The sequence below is a fragment of the Mycena indigotica genome (genome assembly GCF_014461135.1).
Source record: "Mycena indigotica strain 171206Taipei chromosome Unknown Mind.scaff0017, whole genome shotgun sequence".
Classification (NCBI taxonomy): Eukaryota; Fungi; Basidiomycota; class Agaricomycetes; order Agaricales; family Mycenaceae; genus Mycena; species Mycena indigotica.
In genome coordinates this window covers 998,195-1,017,739 of record NW_023503016.1, presented here as the reverse complement: position 1 = coordinate 1,017,739, position 19,545 = coordinate 998,195, and the positions used below count along the sequence as shown (strand labels likewise).

Genomic DNA, 19,545 nt, shown 5'->3' with positions numbered 1-19,545 from the left:
TCCCAGCGTGATATTGATCCGTTGGGGCGGGAGTGGACACCATGCGACTGAAAATCGCGTATTTGTGAAGTTCCAAGGAAACAGTACGCGCGGCGTTGCGCTTCCCGTCCGATCCTCGCGGTGATGGGTCAGGGGTGATGGTAACATAATGTTCTCACACACTCGGCACAATCGGAAATGGCGATGAGCGGACACAGTATTATCAGCATAGAGAGCTTTGCAGTGAATACAGAGGGTACAAGACGCTGGATAGCGGCGATGAAGACGTAGATAGTACTGATGTGTATTCAACAATGTTTCCCACGCTTCGGGGTCTGCCGATCCCGGGCAGAGTACAGTGCAACGAGCAATTGTTGTGCTCATTCCCTTTTTGGGATACCCTGTGTGTGGCGCTCAGAAAAGCACTGAAAAAATTCCAGAGAGCAGACCTGGATGCAGGGTGGGATGTGACGAACATTTTTGGGGTGATGGTTGCAGGGCAAAAAATGAGGCGATGGGCTAGAAAAATGACACACTCGAACAAAAGTGCGCAGACGGCATAAGGGCAAAAGCCAGCCAAGCGAGGATTCCACGATAGTCATGGGTAGCCGACATTACTTGTCGTATTACCCCTGCGCTTGCCGCTGTCTGCGTCACACAGGAACCTCGCTTGCGACCTGACTCGGGGAATTGCCCCTGATGACTCAGGAACTTCTTACGCGCGCCGCCGACATGGCGCCATTATTTTTTAAAATTTTCCTTGGCCATCGGACTCGTCACGCCTTGTCACACTTTTTCTTCCCACTGTCATGACCAAGTCAACAACGCGTTGCGACGCGTGCCCATCTGACGGCAATTTTTTTCCAGCGTCACACTTTGTCTAGGGTTTGCTCATAACCACCACCTCCCTCTCCTTCCCTTGTCTTCCTCCCTGCCCCCGCCGCCCCGCAAACTTCACAACGAGCCCTTTGCAAAGTCACCCACCAAGACGTTGCGCCTGCTGCCCAGCAAACCCACCAACTATGTCTCTCAGTCGGCGTCGTGTTGCGTGATGTCGGCCTTCGAGTGCCCTGTACGTGCTGCCACATTCGTCTTTGGTATTGTGCTAATTCCCCCCAGAGTTTGCGTTGGCTGCCGCGAGCGCCATCGACAGCATCACTGTACTGTCGCCTTGGCGGCCGCGCTGCTCGCATCAACAGCTTCACGCGGCCTTGGCGGCTGCGTTGCTGCCATCTCGACTGCTGTCAACCACCACCGTCCCCTCAATTCCCAGACGACCTACAAGATGTGTGTTCCCTGCTGCGGTTTTGTTGATAATTTTGCTTACAAGCCACCCACAGTCTTGACTCTATGCAACGAGGAAGTCTTCGTGCTGAGGCTCTTGGCCTCAGCTTTTTTCTCTTAGCAGCACGACAACTGCTGCTCTCGCGACTTGGCTTCCGTGCAACTGGCGGTATCTCGAGCGCTTCTGCCATCAGCAACAAGTGCGAGTGGGCGAGTCACGGCACTTGTTCCCGCATTTGAGGACACCACTCAAACGACGAGCGCGAGAAGGCCTTGTCACATTGCGTACGTCCGAGTCCCCGCCTCTGCATTTGAAGCATCAGTACTCACTGCAATGTTTAGACTTGTCTTCGGCATTATAACCATCTCATTTCCCTCCCTGTCTTCGCGTACGCGCCAATGGCCCCATCGACATTGCATTGCTTCCGTAGTAACCGCCTGTATCTGCGGCCTTGTCTGCGCGGCACTGGCTTTGGCTTGTGCCTGAGGCACAGCATCAGTGAGCCTCGCACCTGCTGAATCTCGCTGATGTACTCACTTGCTTCGCAGAACGCGATAGTCTTGCTGAAAATTGGTATAAAATGATGAATCAATTGATGCTTACGTAAGCACTTTCCGACCCACTCTTTGCCTTAAAAAAACTCACTTTTGCGCCAGGATTTTGACGGCCGGAGGCCTAGCGTCCCTCTGGACTTCAACGCCTCGGAGCCAGGGCTCTGCTCCCTGGCTTCCCTCTCGTGGCCATTGTCCTCACCAACCCTGCCCAACGCATTCTGCTATCCCCGCATCTAGCACAGGCGTGTCGATGCCGAGACCCTCATGTGGTCTTTGATAATGGTGAGCTCTTGCTCCTTCCCTCCATTGTGCTATTACTGACCTTGATCTCAGTGTCCCCAACGTGTTGCGCCTGTCGTCGAAAAATCGCTCCCATCACCGAATTTTGATGCGATCACCGGATTATCCGATGATTCCGGGTCGTCATTTGGACCTCAAAAAACATGATTCAAGACGCCATTTTTTCCAGGATTTTGCCGCCGGAGGCGAAAAAAAACAGGAGGACTTTCAACGCAATCATTGGCAGCAGTGCGCTGCCAATCCCCCCACTGTGAGTTTTCACTCTGGTTTTCTTTGTTTCCCAGTGCCAGTGCTTAAACTATCACATAGTCCATTCATCACCCATCCCAAATTTCCTCAACGATGGGCCCTACTCCGGCCAACCGCGACCTCTGCCGGCGGCACGTCGTTTCCCCCCGCGTTGATTCCGCCACCTGCCATATTCCCAAGGGCTCTGCGGCTTCCAGTCGACAACGCCGGGCTTCCCCGGTCTTGACCGCGGCTCCGACCCGGCGGCACGTGCCCGAACCGGCCTTCATCTTCCCACCACGCCAAACTCTCTAACGACGCGAGGGCCTTGTCCCCACACCTTGACTCCGACGCCCCCGTCTTCTATTGTGGGCTGCGACGCATCCAACGACTACGAGACGAGCCAGTCTTGACCGCGGCCCCTACCGGGCCATGGGCCGGCGGCACGTGCCCGAATTGGCCTTCCTTCCTACCACCATGCACATTGAGCCAACTACCCCAGCGCCAAGTCACTATGCATTTGCTCTGACCTCAACTCGCCGGCGCTTGGTCTTAAATGCCCTCTACAACGCCGTTGGCAACGACAAACGCGCTGATTAACTGTGCGCCCACCCCGACCAAACGCGCGTCTGGCACGGCACCTGGCTGGGCAGAACTCTACCACCACGGACCGATCTATTTCGACCAGCGCAACGCGGCGCCTCCGCGTTGGCGAGCACGGCCGACTCTTTCCCCCAAACATCATCACCAACGACCAAAGTGCAGCGTTAGCTGCCTTGTCCATCAGCTTGGTCTCGCTGTCGTCAACGCCTTCGGCGGGTCCACCTGCTTGCAAACGCGCTGGGCTCATGCCCACAATTTGGCCCCCGCAACAGCCATTTTTAGCTAGAGCGGGCCTGCGGCGCCAAATTTCTGTCGTTGAGCGTTCAATCCCTTTCCCCCCAAAAAAACTCCCCTCCGCACCTTTGATTTCTCGGTGGAGCTCGCCTGCCGCGCGTCACGAGTCAAACGCCACGCGCGTCGTGCCGGCTTACGATGGACTTAGTTGCATGACAGCAACTGGCGCTTCTCACTGCTATTGTTGCAAGTCCCCAGTCCAGTCTCCTTGCGACTTCCAACTTGCCTTCAAAACTTGCCTCTGGACCAGTTATATTTCGCTGGAGCTCGCCTGCGGCGCCATTGAAGCTGCTCTGGTGAGAGCGCGGCCCCCCTCCCGAGACTGCAGCGCCCATCGCGACTTTCCCTTCAAAAGTTGCCTCGCACCACTCCATTTTTCGCGAGAGCTCGCCTGCGGCGCGTTGGCACTGACCGGCGCTTTAACTGCCATTTTTTCTGGCCGGGCTTGCCAAAACTCGCCCGGGGAGCACCCATTTTTTTTCGCTGGGGCGCCGTTAGCGTCCAGACAAACCCTCGTGAACTTGCCCGCCAAATCTCTGTCACGACGGCAAGTGACGCTGGGCAGGGCACCCGGGCTACAACGCGGAGGAAGGGTCTGCCTTGAATCTGGTCATGGGCTTGATTTCTGCGTACTCAGCGCCAACTGGGCTGCTGCCTGGCAATGGCGCCATTCTCGGCAGCCAGCTCCGACGCGCCAAGACCTGGCCTTTGGATCGGGATAGCGCGTCTCGATGGATCTGGGGAGCTAGACGGGGATAGTAGTTTTTTTTCTTCTTTTTACGTGTTTTTTTCTTCTCTGCACGCGTCGGGTACCTTTGTGAACTTGTAGTACGCGTCGGATAGCTTGTTTACACGTCGGATAACCTGTAAAAAATTTTGTCTTTTGGTGCATAAAATAAGAGCGCGAGCTGCGAGCCTTAGCGAGCTGCGAGCCTTTGCGATGGGTGAGTCAAGCGTTGAGGTGGACAGCGGAGGGAATCAACGTGCGGATGCAGGTGGAGCGGCGGCGGCGTCGGACGCGTTCATAATTCAATTTTCAAGGCGAAGCTGCCCCACTCGATTTCTCTTCCACCGAGATTGTCGTCCTGCCAGCAAACGCAGGCCCCGATGAGCCCGTCACCGTCTGTTTCTTCTGGCCCGGCTCAAAAGAGGTGTTGACGAAGATGCCGGGCTATCCTCAGCCCTTACGCACGATGTCCAAACCCACGTTCCGAGTTGGAGAGGCGGGAAGCAAGGGGCTTGGTCTTTTTGCTGCTCGTGCTCTCGGTCAAGGAGAGCTTATCATCGATGAGCGGCCATTGCTCATCAGCGTTCGCGGGGTGCCCGTCGCAGTGCCCATCTGGTATAGCCAGGAGCAGACGACAAAATACCAGCTGAAAGAGTTTGAGAAGTACCTAGAGGTGGTTTTGAAGGAAATGCGGCCTGCAGATCGGGATGCTTTCATGTCCCTTGCAAACAGCCATACGACCGATGGATCAGTGAGATATCATCCACATTTCTTCTGTGACACTAACTCGTCTTGTTGCAAGGGACCTATAGCCGGTAGAATCCGAACGAATAGCATCGGTCTGGATGGACTCTGCCCTGAGATGAGCGGTCCAATGGCACAGTATAGTTCTGTCCCACATTTTATTTCGCGCATGAACAATAGGCACGGCGTCCTATCATCTTTCTCTGATACTCTTACAGTTGCTGTCCCAATACGAGCACCAACTTCCACGACGCGTCTATCTCCTATACGATCTATGCAGCACGTGACATTGCGGAAGGCGAAGAACTGACGTTGACTTATTCCGACGTCTGGGACACTGCAGCGAATCGCCAGCAGACCTTCAAGCCATACGGATTCGTTTGCGCGTGTGATGCGTGTCTTGACCCCGTCAACTCCGACGCTCGTCGTGCCAAGATTCGCTCGTTCGTTCCAACCGTCCAGTTGTGGGCCGTCAACCGGTCTTTGCCTGATGACTGGCTCATCAACAAGTGTCTCGAGCAAATAGCGCTGTTGGAGCAGGAGAAGCTCGAGGGCGAGGCGCAGTACCACGCCGCCATCAATGCCATCATGGAGGCATATATCTGTCTGGGAAATTCTCCTAAAGTGCACCATTGGGCGGCACGGGCACGGAAATGCCCGTGGGCGGCAAGTATTGAGACCTTGGATGTGCTGATTGCCCTCAAGTCGCATGGTCGCCACCCGCTGTGGCGCATGCGACAAGCCAAAGGGAGAAATGGCGTCGCAGCTCAAGCGGTTGGCGGCACTCGCGGGCGGGACGGACAACGGAAGAGGGCTCATAATGTTTGCAGGAGCGTAAAATCTGATAAATTGTACAACAGTGTTATCTTGCTCAACGACCGGTGTAGGCGTCCTTCGAGCCCTTGCAGTATGAAACGGTGATGTTGTCTATATAAGCATCTCGGCACGCACGCCGCATGCCTCGGATCTTCTTCCGCCGCCGGCTCCTGCTCCTGCTCCGACGCAGGCTCCTCCGCCGCTGCCTCGCCGCTCCCAAACGCGGTCACGTGACGCTAAATCTCACAGATTCGCAGTTAGCATTCCTTCCACAGATTCTTATTTTGGCCCTGAAAAATGGTCAGTGTCCGGTTCGTGGCTTAAACGCGTTAATTAACACCTTCCAACGCGTTTTCTGGGAAGAGAATCCCATTCTGCAGTTCTTACACTGTCGGTGCGTGGTCTCCCCTCCCGAAGGTAGTGCAGCGAGGGCAACAAAAAAAAAAGGACGACTCACCGCTGCCGTCATCACGACCAAGACAGCGCGTGCAGGACCTCTACCAAGAAATAAGCAAACACACAAGAAACCACAGGGAGAATAGACTTACGGCTGGTCAATGTCCGTTGTCCAAGCGAGTACTCCTCCACATGAGCAGCTGGCGCATCCGAGACCTATGCGCGCCCTCTCGTTCGGATCCGCTCGACGACCCGTCCACTCTGACCTGCAATCACATCCATCTCGTGTCAATGGACATCATCATAGCCGCTGTCGGTTGCTCCGAAGCGCAGGAAGGTGGCAGAAAAAGGCGGGGATGGGATGGCAATGGCGGCAGTCGACAGGATGGTTGCCGCAGAGACAGGCCCGAGCCAGGTAAAGCCACGAATGATGGCGGCTAGCGCCGACAGGCCGGTCGAGGGAGATGGCCGGAAGCAGAGAGAAGGCCGGGGGAATAGCTTGCAGCGCTTCTGTAAAGGAGTCAGCAAGAGCACAAGCAGAATGTAAACTTGAGTCTTACCTGATTTCCGAGGGCAGGCAGCGGGATACCACGCGTGCGATATTCGGGAAGGATATTCTCGGGCTTGGTCGCCGCCCGACTTTGATACACTTGACGCCGTGGGCGGGGCAGTGGTCGCGGGACTAAGAATGTCGAAGACGTAGAAGGATCGTGGACGAGAAAAGGCGCGTTGGGGTGGGACCGCGATGTTGAACAACAAGGGAAGGGGCTGGCAGCGGTCACATCAGGTGGTGCAAGGAAAGGGCCAGGGGGAACAGCGCTTCTGGAAAGGAATCAGCAAGGGCACAATCACAATATCAACTTCGAGTCTTACCTCAATTCAAGTGGCGTCGAACAACGTGTGTGATATTCTGTCTCGCGCTTGAGTCGGGGTGGACAGGCGGGATAGATGGCCGCGCCGAGAGAGACAGGCCGGGCCGGGGAATCACAAATGAGCGTGCGAGATGGTGGGCGGACAAGCGTTGTGCGCAACTGCAATGTCCAAATTGGTCGGCCAAGCCATCTGCGAAGTCAAGGCCAGGCCAACTCGAAGTTATCCATGATGGCGACGTTGAGCTTTGCTCGAAGACGCGGGAAGTAATGGCGCCGAGAGTTTAACGACGAGGTCGAGGGGAAGAGGAAATGGCCCATGGTGGGGGAAAGAAGAGTTGTGCAATGCCCAAGTTGGGCTCGGACGCTGGCCGCTGATGAAGTTGGTGAATGGGGAGCCTGGACTTGACGAATGTCAAGGGAATAGACAGCTGGTTGGCGGCCCGAACCCCCGACCGCCAACACGCGCTCGTCGCAAGCATCGGCATGGGTGCAGTTGAGCGTGGGACGGCAGGTACATATAGAGCACCGCGCGGTTCTTGCTAGTGCGAGATCATGGTGGACTGTCGAGACGGCGGGGTGAAAGAATATGGCGGCGGGAGTGAAGGGTATTGGTATGGCATAGCCGAAGACCATGGGGCGTGAATGAGAGCACGCAGACACGAGAGCGGGCCCAAGCTCAGCACTGTCAGCCACGACTGATGTGTTGACGTGCCGAATCTGATAATGTGCATTGTGAGTCGTTGTTTATGCTCTGAAACACGCTACTTACCGTCCTAATAATCAGGGCGACACGCGAGTGAGCGCGTTGCTAGTTGAGCGCCAAGACTTGACGACTGCAACGAGCGTAAATGCGGCGGGGAGACTGAACCCATGGCCACCGTCTGGAACCTGAGCTGGCCAGCGCTAGGATGTCGCCGCTAGCATGGAATTGGAGGCTTGTTGGAGGCGCTTTTCGAGAGGGCTGCGTGATGAAGGGATTGAAGCGGTGAGGCTGATACCGGACGCGAAAGCCCGCTAAGTCTAATGATATGTCTCGTCAGTCGTCGTTGCTTGAGCCATACCTCAAGCATTATTACTTACCGTTGTCAAGAGGAATTCCCTCAAGTCGGGACCGCCAGTGCTACGCGTTGAGGCATTTGGTGAAGCCATAACTGGAGGGCGCTCAGCGCTGCAAGGATTATGAGTACGAGTCGCCGTCAACAGAGTGAAAAACGACCTCACAAGGTTGCAGGAACTGGTCTACACTACAAGTGCGTCAAGACAGTCACGAGCGGCACCCAAACGGCGCTACACAAGGATGATGAGGAAAGGAGAGCAGAAGGAGCAGAAACGAACTCACAGTAGTGCCAGAGGCAACTTGAATGAGGCGTCGCTGGGTGGAAGTGGGCAATACGGACTTCAGTGGTGGTAGAGAGAGGAAAGAGGGCGACAGTGTGACTTGATGTTACATTGCGCGTAAGTTCTAAGCGTAAGCGACATTGTTGACAGTATTCACTGGAAAAAGTAATGTTGAACTTCAGGCGGCATGTGGCTGTCTTGCGTGTTCAAGTTTCGTTGAAGCAAATGGTCAACACTGGCCTCTGCAGCACGCAGAGGGAGGGTTGCGAACACGCTTGGGGAGCTTGCCAAGCACTGTCGTAAGGTCGCACGTAAAGACGGTGGGCTAGTCCATGTCGTCAACATGACGGAGAAACGCAAGCGTGTCACACATCAGTTCCGATCAACATCCGCGCAAGACAGGATTGGGGTTGTTTTGGAGCATGGGCAACAGGTTTGTGGTCAGGAGCTATTTGCTGGGCAGACGAAGAGAAGGAGTAGGCGTCGCCTTGGGCGCTGAGACGTAGTGTATTGTTCATGGAATACATGTATATGTCATCTCTTCTCGTCCTCCCAGTCATGGTTTTCACCACTAAAATATGCGCTGAAACTGTTTAGTCTTCAAATGGAGTCAGGACATACTTTTGCGCAAACAAACCGCTTGACCTAAATCGACACTATCAAATGGTGGGAGCGAAGACGCGGAAAGGATACTCACACTCGAGCTGAAAACGCATGCGGGGAGACAGCCAGCCGCCTGCACAACGGCCGCAGGTGCAACAATACTTGTTCTTGGCAGTATATTGCTCGACTGTGCTTTGAACTAGCATACCCATACTTTGTTTGAGCAAAAACTCTACTTCAAGCAATGTGAAGAGGTGTGAAACCAGCCAAGTCAGATGTGTGGACACTAGATGGGTCGCAAAAAGAAGCAGCCATCGCGCCTCTCGTCTTTCACGTCCCCTCACCATGATACGAGGTATTCTCGACGGTGCCGCCGCGCTCCTTGGCTATGGCGCCAGTAGTATGTGTTTTGTGTGGTCAAAATGTGTTCATAATTCAATTTTCAAGGCGAAACTGCCCCACTCGATTTCTCTTCCACCGAGATTGTCGTCCTGCCAGCAAACGCAGGCCCCGATGAGCCCGTCACCGTCTGTTTCTTCTGGCCCGGCTCAAAAGAGGTGTTGACGAAGATGCCGGGCTATCCTCAGCCCTTACGCACGGTGTCCAAACCCACGTTCCGAGTTGGAGAGGCGGGAAGCAAGGGGCTTGGTCTTTTTGCTGCTCGTGCTCTCGGTCAAGGAGAGCTTATCATCGATGAGCGGCCATTGCTCATCAGCGTTCGCGGGGTGCCCGTCGCAGTGCCCATCTGGTATAGTCAGGAGCAGACGACAAAATACCAGCTGAAAGAGTTTGAGAAGTACCTAGAGGTGGTTTTGAAGGAAATGCGGCCTGCAGATCGGGATGCTTTCATGTCCCTTGCAAACAGCCATACGACCGATGGATCAGTGAGTTGTCACCCACATTGCTTCTGCGGCACTAACTCGTCCTGTTGCAAGGGACCTATAGCTGGTCGAATCCGAACGAATAGCATCGGTCTGGATGGACTCTGCCCTGAGATGAGTGGTCCAATGGCACAGTATAGTTCTGTCCCACATTTTATTTCGCGCATGAACAATAGGCACGTCTTCCTATCGTATTTTCGTCTTTCTCTGATAGTCTTCTTACAGTTGCTGTCCCAATACGAGCACCAACTTCCACGACGCGTCTATCTCCTATACGATCTATGCAGCACGTGACATTGCGGAAGGCGAAGAACTGACGTTGGCTTATTCCGACGTCTGGGACACTGCAGCGAATCGCCAGCAGACCTTCAAGCCATACGGATTCGTTTGCGCGTGTGATGCGTGTCTTGACCCCGTCAACTCCGACGCTCGTCGTGCCAAGATTCGCTCGTTCGTTCCAACCGTCCAGTTGTGGGCCGTCAACCGGTCTTTGCCTGATGACTGGCTCATCAACAAGTGTCTCGAGCAAATGGCGTTGCTAGAGCAGGAGAAGCTCGAGGGCGAGGCGCAGTACCACGCCGCCATCAATGCCATCATGGAGGCATATATTTGTCTGGGAAATTCTCCTAAAGTGCGCCATTGGGCGGCACGGGCACGGAAATGCCCGTGGGCGGCAAACATTGAGACCTTGGATGTGCTGATTGCCCTCAAGTCGCATAGTCGCCACCCGCTGTGGCGCATGCGGGTCGACGACAAGCCAAAGGGAGAAATGGCGTCGCAGCTCAAGCGGTTGGCGGCACTCGCGGGCGGGACGGACAACGGAAGAGGGCTCATAATGTTTGCAGGAGCGTAAAACAACCAATCCGATAAAATTGTACAACAGTGATTAACAAATATCTTGCTCAACGACCGGTGTAGGCGTGCTTCGTGGCGAGCTCCTTCGAGCCCTTCCGGTAGGAAACAGTAATGTGGTCTGGCTCGGTGGCGACTGAGCCCCCAGTATGTGCCCCGCGACTGTACGGTGGGGTAAGCAGCTTTGAACAAACAATGTAGAAAAAGCTGCTCGCCGAATACGAGCCTTGTCTGCATTCGAGATCGTGGCATCGGTCTTGTTTGCGTTCCAGTGCTCCTGGACTTTGTTTTCATGGAAGGTTTTTGGGTCAACACCGCCGAAGTCGGCAGCAGTTTTGCCCGCAATGTCATTTTCAGCGGCTTGCGACCAGACGACGGTGATTTTTCCGGACGACATCAGTGGTACTGAGTTTGGCTAGACGACTGGGTATCTTTTATACCGCAGAGATGGGCAATAATAGCCACTGGACAGCGATGGGTAGATGATACTCGGAAATGGAAGCATATCGCAACGGGTACAGAGCTTGCAGCGTCTGGTTCAATTGAGTTCAGTGAGCGTCATAATTCAGAAAGACGCCTGAGGCTCTAATAATATGAGCAGAGATGCTGGTCCGCATGGACCTTGTTGAAATTACGGTCTTGCTGAGCGCCACTGGCACATTCTTCCCTGGAAGATGTCTCTGACTGGCAGTGACGGAAGGAGCGAGTTTCGGCCAGTGATCTGATTAGATTAGATGACTCTAAATTCAGCATCATGGACCACCAACTTGACTCACGAAAGAACGCCGGCGACAGAGAGCTTCTGGTAGGCGCAACTGACATCAGCCTGCGCGTCAATGCTGCAAAGCGTCAGACCGGTAGCCTTGGTCGCCAATGGCGATTCGCTGGCGTGTCACATCACGGCACTCAACCCCCACTCAACTTCCATCTCTCCCCGTGCCACATCTCACGCACCATTCTTGCACTCTGGCGACATCTGAGATCTCACATGCACAGCCAGACGTCGAATGACTTCCACCCACTATAACCCGTAACTCGGGGCAACACTAAAAAAAATGAACGATACACACACTGAGGCTGTTGAGGAAGTTGGGAATCACGGCGGTCAGCTGGCTGGCGCGCGACTCTACAGCAACTGGGAGGTATATGGCTGTCGTCTTCATTGAACCGTTCGTCATTCAAGCATCTTTATTTAGTGTTAACACTGCTAAACAAGTGTCACACCACTCCTATTTTGAGTCATTCTAAGTACTCTGAGAGATGAACACCCATTATCACCCGACAGCTGGAGCGACGCTCAAGAATGGAAGATACGCAGTTCTGCGGAAGCTGGGCGAGGGAATCACAGCGGTGACCTGGTTGGTGAATGATAAGTCGATAACGGACAAGTGAGTGGTTTTGTCCACACAACGCCTCGTCATTCATCTCTCTCTCTCTAGTCGACTCCGATATTTCGCTGCCAAAATTCTCAGCGCTGAAGCCACAGCTGAGCCTCATGGGCCAGCCCGCGAGCGCGATATGCTCCAAGCCATCGCAGACTCCAGCGAGCAAGAGGGGCATGACTATGTACCCGATCTTTGCGACAGCTTCAACGAGGGACCCCACCTCTGTCTCATCTTACCATTGTACAGTACCTCAGTCGCTTCTCTTTGCCACTCCGGACCCCACAAGTGTCTTCCTGTCTATATGGTGCGCAGTATTATCCATATGACGCTCCATGCCCTTCAATTGCTGCACAACCTCAAAATTGTCCATACCGATGTTCGGCCCGACAACATCCTCTTTACCAACGCGCGCTTCTCCTTCGTGCCCGACCTCGAAAAGTACCTCCAGCAACACCATGCGCAATTCGATACCCCTCAGCCTCTTCCGCACGACTTTGCATACAACAGTTCTGCGTTTCAGGCTGATCGGTTTCGGCCACGGTATGTTGAGGTGAACACTACATTATCAATTTAATATTATATTTCCAGCCGAATGGTTAAACCGCACACCGTCTCGTACGACTTTATGCCCACCCGCCCTCCGCCCGCCAGAGGTTATACTCTCGTATGGCTTTGGAACCGCGGTTGATATATGGGCCATCGGATGTCTGGTACCTTTTCCAAAATAAATGTACTGCTGCGTCATTTATATATCAATTCTAGGCATTCGAGCTTCTTGTCGGCCGCCGTCTCTTCCATCCAGAGGACGATGGCGACGACTGGACCAATGAAGAGGATCATCTTGCCAAAATGCAACAGCTGACCGGCCAGCACTTCACTGCTGACGTTCTCACACGTGCGAAAAATGGAGTCAAGTATTTGAATCCAAACGGTATTCTGTTCTGTTTTCTCTGACAAGAGATATGCTGACAATCAATAGGCCATCTTGCCCGCATCCCAGAGCTGATTCCAGTGTCGATCGAGCAGGCGATGCGAAACTACAACATCCCCGGTTTGGCAGAGGAAGATATCCAAGAGAGCGCAGACTTCATTCGGGCGTGTTTAGAGCTGGATGACAGGAAGAGACCCACGGCAGAAGAGCTGCTCGAGTATAGTTTCGCTAAAAAGGCTTGGTTGTGCCATTGAAATACTCAATCCGAATCTGCTGTCTAGACTCTAGAACCAAACAATCAGGCTGATTATGGATATGCAAAATGCCAGTGAAAAAGTGATGACATGAACCAGCAAGCATTGTAACTCCACGGCGAACAGTGTTGAGTACCAAACTGCTCTGCGGTCATCCCTGTGTTGTCGTTCTCAGCCACGCTCGACCATTTGATGGCAATTTCATCCCTCTGGGTTGTGGTCACGGTGCCGGGTTACTTGTTCGTTTCCAGGTCAAGATTATGTGGACCGTTAACGCACTAGAGGGCCGGATCGACTTGGAGCTCAATGCTACTTGGAAATGGAAGAAGAAAAATGTAGCGGATACTTGGCGGATACACAGCAGTGTATGGGATTAAGATCAAGTATCGGACTCGAAATAAATCGAGGTGGGAACAAGTCAGCGGTTTTCCGACAAGTCGAACTAATTGAATATTTTCTCTCTCTCTCTCTCTCTCTCTCTTCTGGTGTAAGCTTGGTGTAAGTGTATGTAAGCCGAGTCATCTCACGTCACGTCGTCACGGCCACGGCGATCATGTTGACATCGACCAGGATTTTCTATCCGAGTCATTCGTGCCTCGGAGTCAAGGCTTCACATACTCCAGTGCCACATCCTGGATGACCACCCATTATAACCCCCAACCCGGTGCGACGCTGAAAAATGGACGATACGTGGTGCTGCGGAAACTGGGCGAGGGAACGACAGCAACGACCTGGCTGGTTTATGATTCATCGCTCGTGAAGCAGTAGGTGGTGTTGTCCTCACCCAATGTTTCATGACTCATTTCTCTCCAGCCAAGGCATCGAGTATCTCGCTGCCAAGATTCTCACCGTCGAAGCTACCGCGGAGCCCAACGGGCCCTCGCGCGAACGGGGTTTCCTGCAGACCATCAAGGTTCACGGCGATAAACATCCCATGGAAGAAGGACTGGATTATGCCCCCGTGCTCTTCGACAGTTTCGACGAAGGCGCACAACTCTGCCTTATAATGGCGTTATATAGCACTTCTGTCTCCGCCCTTCGCCACTCCGCGCCAAACAAATGCCTCCCAGTCTACATGGTGCGCAGCGTAGTTCATATGACGCTCCACGCGCTTGTCTCGCTGCACGACCTCAAGATTATCCATGCCGATGTCAAGGCCGAGAATATCCTCTTTACCGGCGCTCGCTTCTCAGACACGAGCAAACTTGAAAAATACCTCGACGACTATCCATCGCAACTCGAGGGTCGGCCCCAGCCGCTTCCACACGATTTTGCGTACAACAGCTCAGCGTTCCAGGCGGAGCTGATCACGGTCGCGCTTGTCGACTACTCGCATGGTGGGTTCTTAGACTTGGATGGTGTCCTGTTTTCAATGAAATTCCCCCAGCCCAATCGTCAGACGGCGTTCTATCTGGTACGACTTGCTGCCCGCCCGCCCTCCGCCCACCAGAAGTCCTCCTCTCGTCTGGCTTTGGACCCGCAGTTGATATATGGGCTGTCGGATGCTTGGTCAGCCATCCCACGCCCCAACTTTCCCATCTAACATTCGTGCAGACATTCGAGCTTCTTGTTGGACAGTGTCTCTTCCATCCAGAAGACGGAGGAGACGGCTATACATTGGAGGATGATCTTCTTGCCCAGATGCAAGACCTGACCGGCCAGCGATTTTCTGCCGATGTCCTTTCCCGTGCCAAAAACGGAGCAAAGTACTTTGATGCTCAAGGTAATATTACCTATCTTTCTTTCGTGTCTCTAAAAACATCTTGACAGGCAACCTCCTCCGCCGGCGCATTCCAAAGCACACACCACTTTCCATCGAGCAGAAGATACGAGACCACAACATCGCTGGTTTGGCGGAGGAAGATATCAAAGAGAGTGCAGAGTTCATCCAGGCGTGTTTGCAGCTGGATGACAGGCGGCGATTCACGGCGGAAGAGCTGCTCAAGTATAGTTTCGCAAAGAAGGCTTGGTTGTGCGATTGAAATACTCAAATTGGGTTCTTAGCATTCAAGTTTGAAATATAGATTGCTCAAGCAAGCATTAGTCTGCGTCGCCCGCCGTGACTCAACGGCCAGTAGGGATGTGCACGGTATATTTCTCGCGTTTCCATTCGAACGCCACAGTGATATGGTCGGGTGCATTGGGGTCTGAGCCGCCCACATGTGCTCCCCGTCTTCAGGTAGGCTGTAAGCCAGTCTGATCGATGTGGCGAACAGCGATGATGCTCACCGTAGACGCGCCACAGTAGCCTGGCTGATAGAGGGATACGTCTTGTAGCTGCTCCAGTACTGTTGCACCAAATATTCATGGTAGACGCGGGGGTCTGTCCCTCCGAATTGTGCTGCGGTCATCTGCGCAATGTCGTTCTCAGCGGCGCTTGACCATTTGATGGGGATAGAAGCCATCTCGGACAGACGGTTACTAACTTGTCTGCAGTTGTTTAAGTATGTCTACCTTGAGAATGACGGCGCACTAAAGCCTGAGGACCAAATTAAGCTACATGATACTTGGAAATGGAAGAGGCAGGATACGTGTACAGTACAGTGTTAACAGTGATACTGTCACTTCCAGAGGTCTTAACTCCTCAGAGCTTGAGAAGATAGCAGTGCATCTGTGATACCGTTCCTTTGACTTGAAGTTCGGATCCAACTATCAGATCATGGTCGCCGAGTTTCCATGGCCAATCAAGAGGGTTGCTGCCACTGGAGCTGCAAAACTTCAAGATACTCGGAAATGGAAGCATATCGCAACGGGTACAGACTACAGAGTTTGCAGCGTCTGGTTCAATTGAGTTCAGTGAGCGCTATGCCGAGACCGACTCTGATCCTGTGCACGTACCCATGGGCATGCCATGGGTATGCCCATGCCAGTGATTCAGGAAGACGCTTGTCATGGCTCTATAAATATGATCAGAACTGCTGGTCCACGATGGTTGGTTGAAATTACGGTCTTGCTGAGCGTCACAGATTCTTCTACGGAAGATCTAGTAGTGGTACACTGGTGTTCTGCTTGTACGAGTTTCGATCCGAGTCGGTGGTCTGGTTACATAAGTTTGATGAAACTTAGATTACAAAAGAACAAGGGGGGTTCAAGATCCGAATCACGGATATAGGGTCGGAAAGTTTTTTTCCGACCCTCCGGGGACCCCCCCTCCCCCCCTCCTGCCATATAGGGTAATATGTTCCCACAATTAGCATCATGTGACCACTGATGCGATCAAAAAAAATTGGCATAAAAATTTAATCTTTGTGAAACTTTGTTTTTCAAAAAAAATTATATATTTGTATATGTATGTGTGTAGGTATCTATATACCTGGAACCCTTAAATACACATGGCAGGCCATATCACTGTTCAATATGTTCACCTCTCATCCATTACCTGATGATGGGTGATGGGCCTGTGATAGGGTGTACTATCCAGGCTCATGGGCCTGAAAGTATATAGATATAAGTATGGGGGTTGTGAACTATAGAAATGAGAGTGTATACACTATATTTTCAGTGTCTTTACACCCATATAAGGCCCAAATCTTTTATATATAAAAAGTTTTTTTTTACCCCCCGGGGACCCCCCCTCCCCCCTACCCCATGTGCCTGATAAGGATCTTGAACCCCCCTTGCAAAAGAAGTCGGAGAGTTTAAATTTCTGGTAGGCGCAACCTGGCGCAACTGAGCTCAGCCTGCGCGCCAATCCTGCAAAACGTCAGACCAGGAGCTTTAGCCGCCGCTATGAGGGTTCGTTTGTACAAAAAATGATTTCCGCGCGCGCGCACATCATCTTTTGTCCCATTTTGCCCTACAATTGGAAAACCAGCCCAAACTGGCCATTAACTCGTTGATACTTTGGCCATAGCATGCGGTCTCAGTGCTGTTTCCAAGCTTGCCCCCAAGTTTTAATGGACGGTGCGCGGCCATCGGCTATGGACAGTCCTCAGGCTACGTCATCGGCTGGGCCAAATTGATCCGACTTTCAAGTACTACGCTCAGCAAAAGGACCACCTTCAGAGAAGAAAGTGTACTGATTCAGGCTTCCAAAGACGGCAAGAGAACTGAGTAAGTATGTCTATATTTCTCTGCTCGGCGCTAACCTCATCTGTAGTCTGGGGAGTGTGACATTTTATTTGCTTGTCACATCGGCCCTTCTCCTCCGGCCACATCACACTCGACGGCGGACGTTGCAAGGACGTTGCCTGAGGCCGTTCGCTTGGGCCCTGGGGCCGTTTGCTAACGGCCACGAGCCATGACGACCACGACCTTACACCCGATCCTAGACCACTAGCACCCGCCTACCTCCCTCTTGCGCTGCCTCCCAGTGGACAGCAGCCATAGCAGTGGACTGGGCGGTCTTATTATAGAGTTATGTACTTGTGTAACTTACCAAATTTTGACCAAATTTCTGTGCGCGGAAATCATGTGCGCGCGCGGAAATTATTTTTTGTACAAATGAACCCTCATAGCCGCTGGCAATTCTTACATCACGGCAATGAGAAAGACTGGGCCACACTTGACCCACACTATTATTGTCCACTCAACTTCCATCTCCTCGCGCCGCCATCTCACGCACCATTCTTATACTCCGGCGAAATCAGTCTGCACAGCCAGACGTGTAATGGCCTCCACCCACTATAACCCACAGCTTGGTGCAACACTGAAAAATGAACGATACACACTGTTGAGGAAGTTGGGGGAGGGAATCACGGCGGTCAGCTGGCTGGTGCGCGACTCCACAGCAACTGGGAGGTGTGTAGCTGTCGTCTTCATCAGCTTGTTCACTATTCAGGCATTTTTATCAGCACGAAGAAGTACTTTGCTGCCAAAATTCTCAGCGCTGAAGCTACTGCTGAGCCCAACGGGCCAGCACGCGAACGCGAGTTCCTGCAATCCATAAACGACTATGCTGACAAAGTGGACGATGACGAGGGACTTGGCTATCTACCTGCACTGTTCGACAGCTTCAACGAAGGACCCCACCTTTGCCTCATTTTGTCACTATACAGCACTTCTGTCTCTGCTTTGCGCCGTTCCGCCCCGACCAAATGTCTTCCAGTCTATATGGTGCGCAGCATCATCTATATGACCCTTCATGCCCTTGGTGTCTTGCACAACCTTGAAATTGTCCACACCGACGTCAAGCTCGACAATATTCTTTTCAGCAATGACCGCTTCTTCCTTGACGCCAACCTCGACAAGTATCTCCAACAGTACCCTGTGCAACTGAGCAATCCTGAGCCACAACCCATTCCTCACAGCTGGACATACGACACTTCTGCATTCGAAGCTGAGAAAATGACGGTCTCGCTCATCGATTACGGCCACGGTGCGCTTGCACTTGGATGCTATATCCGTCTGATGCCAGGTTCCCAGCGGAATGGTCAGAAGGCACGCCGCTTGGCGAGAACTTCTGCCCTCTCTCTCTCCGCCCACCAGAAGTTCTGCTCTCGTCTGGGTTTGGAACGGCGATTGATATATGGTCCGTTGGATGTCTGGTGAGATACTTCATGTTCACACTTGCTCGTTTGACATTCCATCAGACATTCGAGCTCCTTGTTGGACGATGGCTCTTCCATCCCGAAGATGGCGGAGACGACTGGACAATAGAGGAAGACCATCTTGCTAAGATGCAGGAGCTGACTGGCCAGCGCTTCTCCGCTGACGTCCTCGTGCGGGCCAAAAAAGGAGCAGAGTACTTCGATTCGCAAGGCAAATTCATCCGTCTTTGTTCTAACAAGTGCTGACATTACTCGACAGGCGCCCTCGTCCGTATTCCGGAGCTGATACCGGTGTCGATTGAGCAGGCGATGCAGAACTACAACATTTCCGGTTTAGCAGAGGAGGATATCAAGGAGAGCGCGGACTTTATCCGCGCGTGTTTGCAGTTGGACCATACGAAGAGACCGACTGCGGGGGAACTTTTGAAGCATAGTTTTGCTATGAAGGCATGGAATAGTTGATATTAGATCAAGTACGGAAATACGTAGAATGAGTCGAGTTGGTAGCAAGTCAGCGAGTTTCCGAAAAGTTGAGCTGTGCCTTGAAGTTAAGTATGCTAATTTTTTTTTCGATTACCTCTACATTTCTTGTACTCCTACCGAGTCCTACGCGTCGGGCACCGTCGCACCGAGGTCGTCTTGTTGATTTACGAGCGTTATTGGACCAGATATTCATTCATTGCTGTGGCGCAAGTTGCATTAGATTGGATAAAGCACAGCACGGTCCGGCTGGCGAACGCCGGAGTCCGTCGCACGCAGCTGGTCAATTCCAAACAATTTCAAAGCTTGTTCAGTCACGTGCACAGCGGGGGAGCCGGTGGGAGTACTTACTTGATCAGAGTCAATCTGCTTTTATCATGCAGTGAACATGAAATTATGTAGTGTTTTTCCCGTGCCTCTTTAAGCCACAGTGCACAATTGTGAGTCTATTGCTGTCGCGAGTTCATCATCTAAGTATAAGTAGTACTAGCAGCTCTCAACTAAGTATACTAGTACCTATCACTGAGTATAAAG

General features: G+C 52.8%; 6 protein-coding genes across 6 annotated transcripts; 5 read left to right on the top strand and 1 right to left on the bottom strand.

The window, feature by feature from the left end:
* Positions 1-4,436: 4,436 nt before the first annotated feature.
* Positions 4,437-5,559, top strand: MIND_01399000 (SET domain-containing protein; the record flags this gene model as incomplete). The annotated part of the gene is made up of 3 exons (XM_037370396.1): positions 4,437-4,687; positions 4,933-5,488; positions 5,545-5,559. The coding sequence occupies 3 exons, from the start codon at positions 4,437-4,439 to the stop codon at positions 5,557-5,559; spliced, it is 822 nt and encodes a 273-aa protein (XP_037213397.1).
* A 3,525-nt stretch (positions 5,560-9,084) lies between these two features.
* On the top strand, positions 9,085-10,473 carry MIND_01398900 (SET domain-containing protein; the record flags this gene model as incomplete). Its single annotated transcript, XM_037370395.1, has 4 exons — positions 9,085-9,139; positions 9,187-9,623; positions 9,675-9,811; positions 9,846-10,473. 4 exons carry the CDS (start codon positions 9,085-9,087, stop codon positions 10,471-10,473), a joined length of 1,257 nt encoding a protein of 418 aa, XP_037213396.1.
* A 1,259-nt stretch (positions 10,474-11,732) lies between these two features.
* On the top strand, positions 11,733-13,042 carry MIND_01398800 (Kinase-like protein; the record flags this gene model as incomplete). The annotated part of the gene is made up of 6 exons (XM_037370394.1): positions 11,733-11,860; positions 11,912-12,295; positions 12,336-12,397; positions 12,446-12,567; positions 12,620-12,788; positions 12,837-13,042. The coding sequence occupies 6 exons, from the start codon at positions 11,733-11,735 to the stop codon at positions 13,040-13,042; spliced, it is 1,071 nt and encodes a 356-aa protein (XP_037213395.1).
* A 561-nt stretch (positions 13,043-13,603) lies between these two features.
* MIND_01398700 (Kinase-like protein) lies at positions 13,604-15,024 on the top strand (the record flags this gene model as incomplete). Its single annotated transcript, XM_037370393.1, has 5 exons — positions 13,604-13,806; positions 13,856-14,379; positions 14,430-14,551; positions 14,597-14,765; positions 14,813-15,024. Exons 1-5 carry the CDS (start codon positions 13,679-13,681, stop codon positions 15,022-15,024), a joined length of 1,155 nt encoding a protein of 384 aa, XP_037213394.1. The 5' UTR covers positions 13,604-13,678.
* An 82-nt stretch (positions 15,025-15,106) lies between these two features.
* MIND_01398600 (uncharacterized protein) lies at positions 15,107-15,447 on the bottom strand (the record flags this gene model as incomplete). Its single annotated transcript, XM_037370392.1, has 2 exons — positions 15,107-15,215; positions 15,272-15,447. The coding sequence occupies 2 exons, from the start codon at positions 15,445-15,447 to the stop codon at positions 15,107-15,109; spliced, it is 285 nt and encodes a 94-aa protein (XP_037213393.1).
* Positions 15,448-17,522: 2,075 nt separating this feature from the next.
* On the top strand, positions 17,523-18,993 carry MIND_01398500 (Kinase-like protein; the record flags this gene model as incomplete). Its single annotated transcript, XM_037370391.1, has 5 exons — positions 17,523-17,782; positions 17,836-18,359; positions 18,407-18,528; positions 18,574-18,742; positions 18,791-18,993. Exons 1-5 carry the CDS (start codon positions 17,526-17,528, stop codon positions 18,991-18,993), a joined length of 1,275 nt encoding a protein of 424 aa, XP_037213392.1. The 5' UTR covers positions 17,523-17,525.
* Positions 18,994-19,545: the final 552 nt, after the last annotated feature.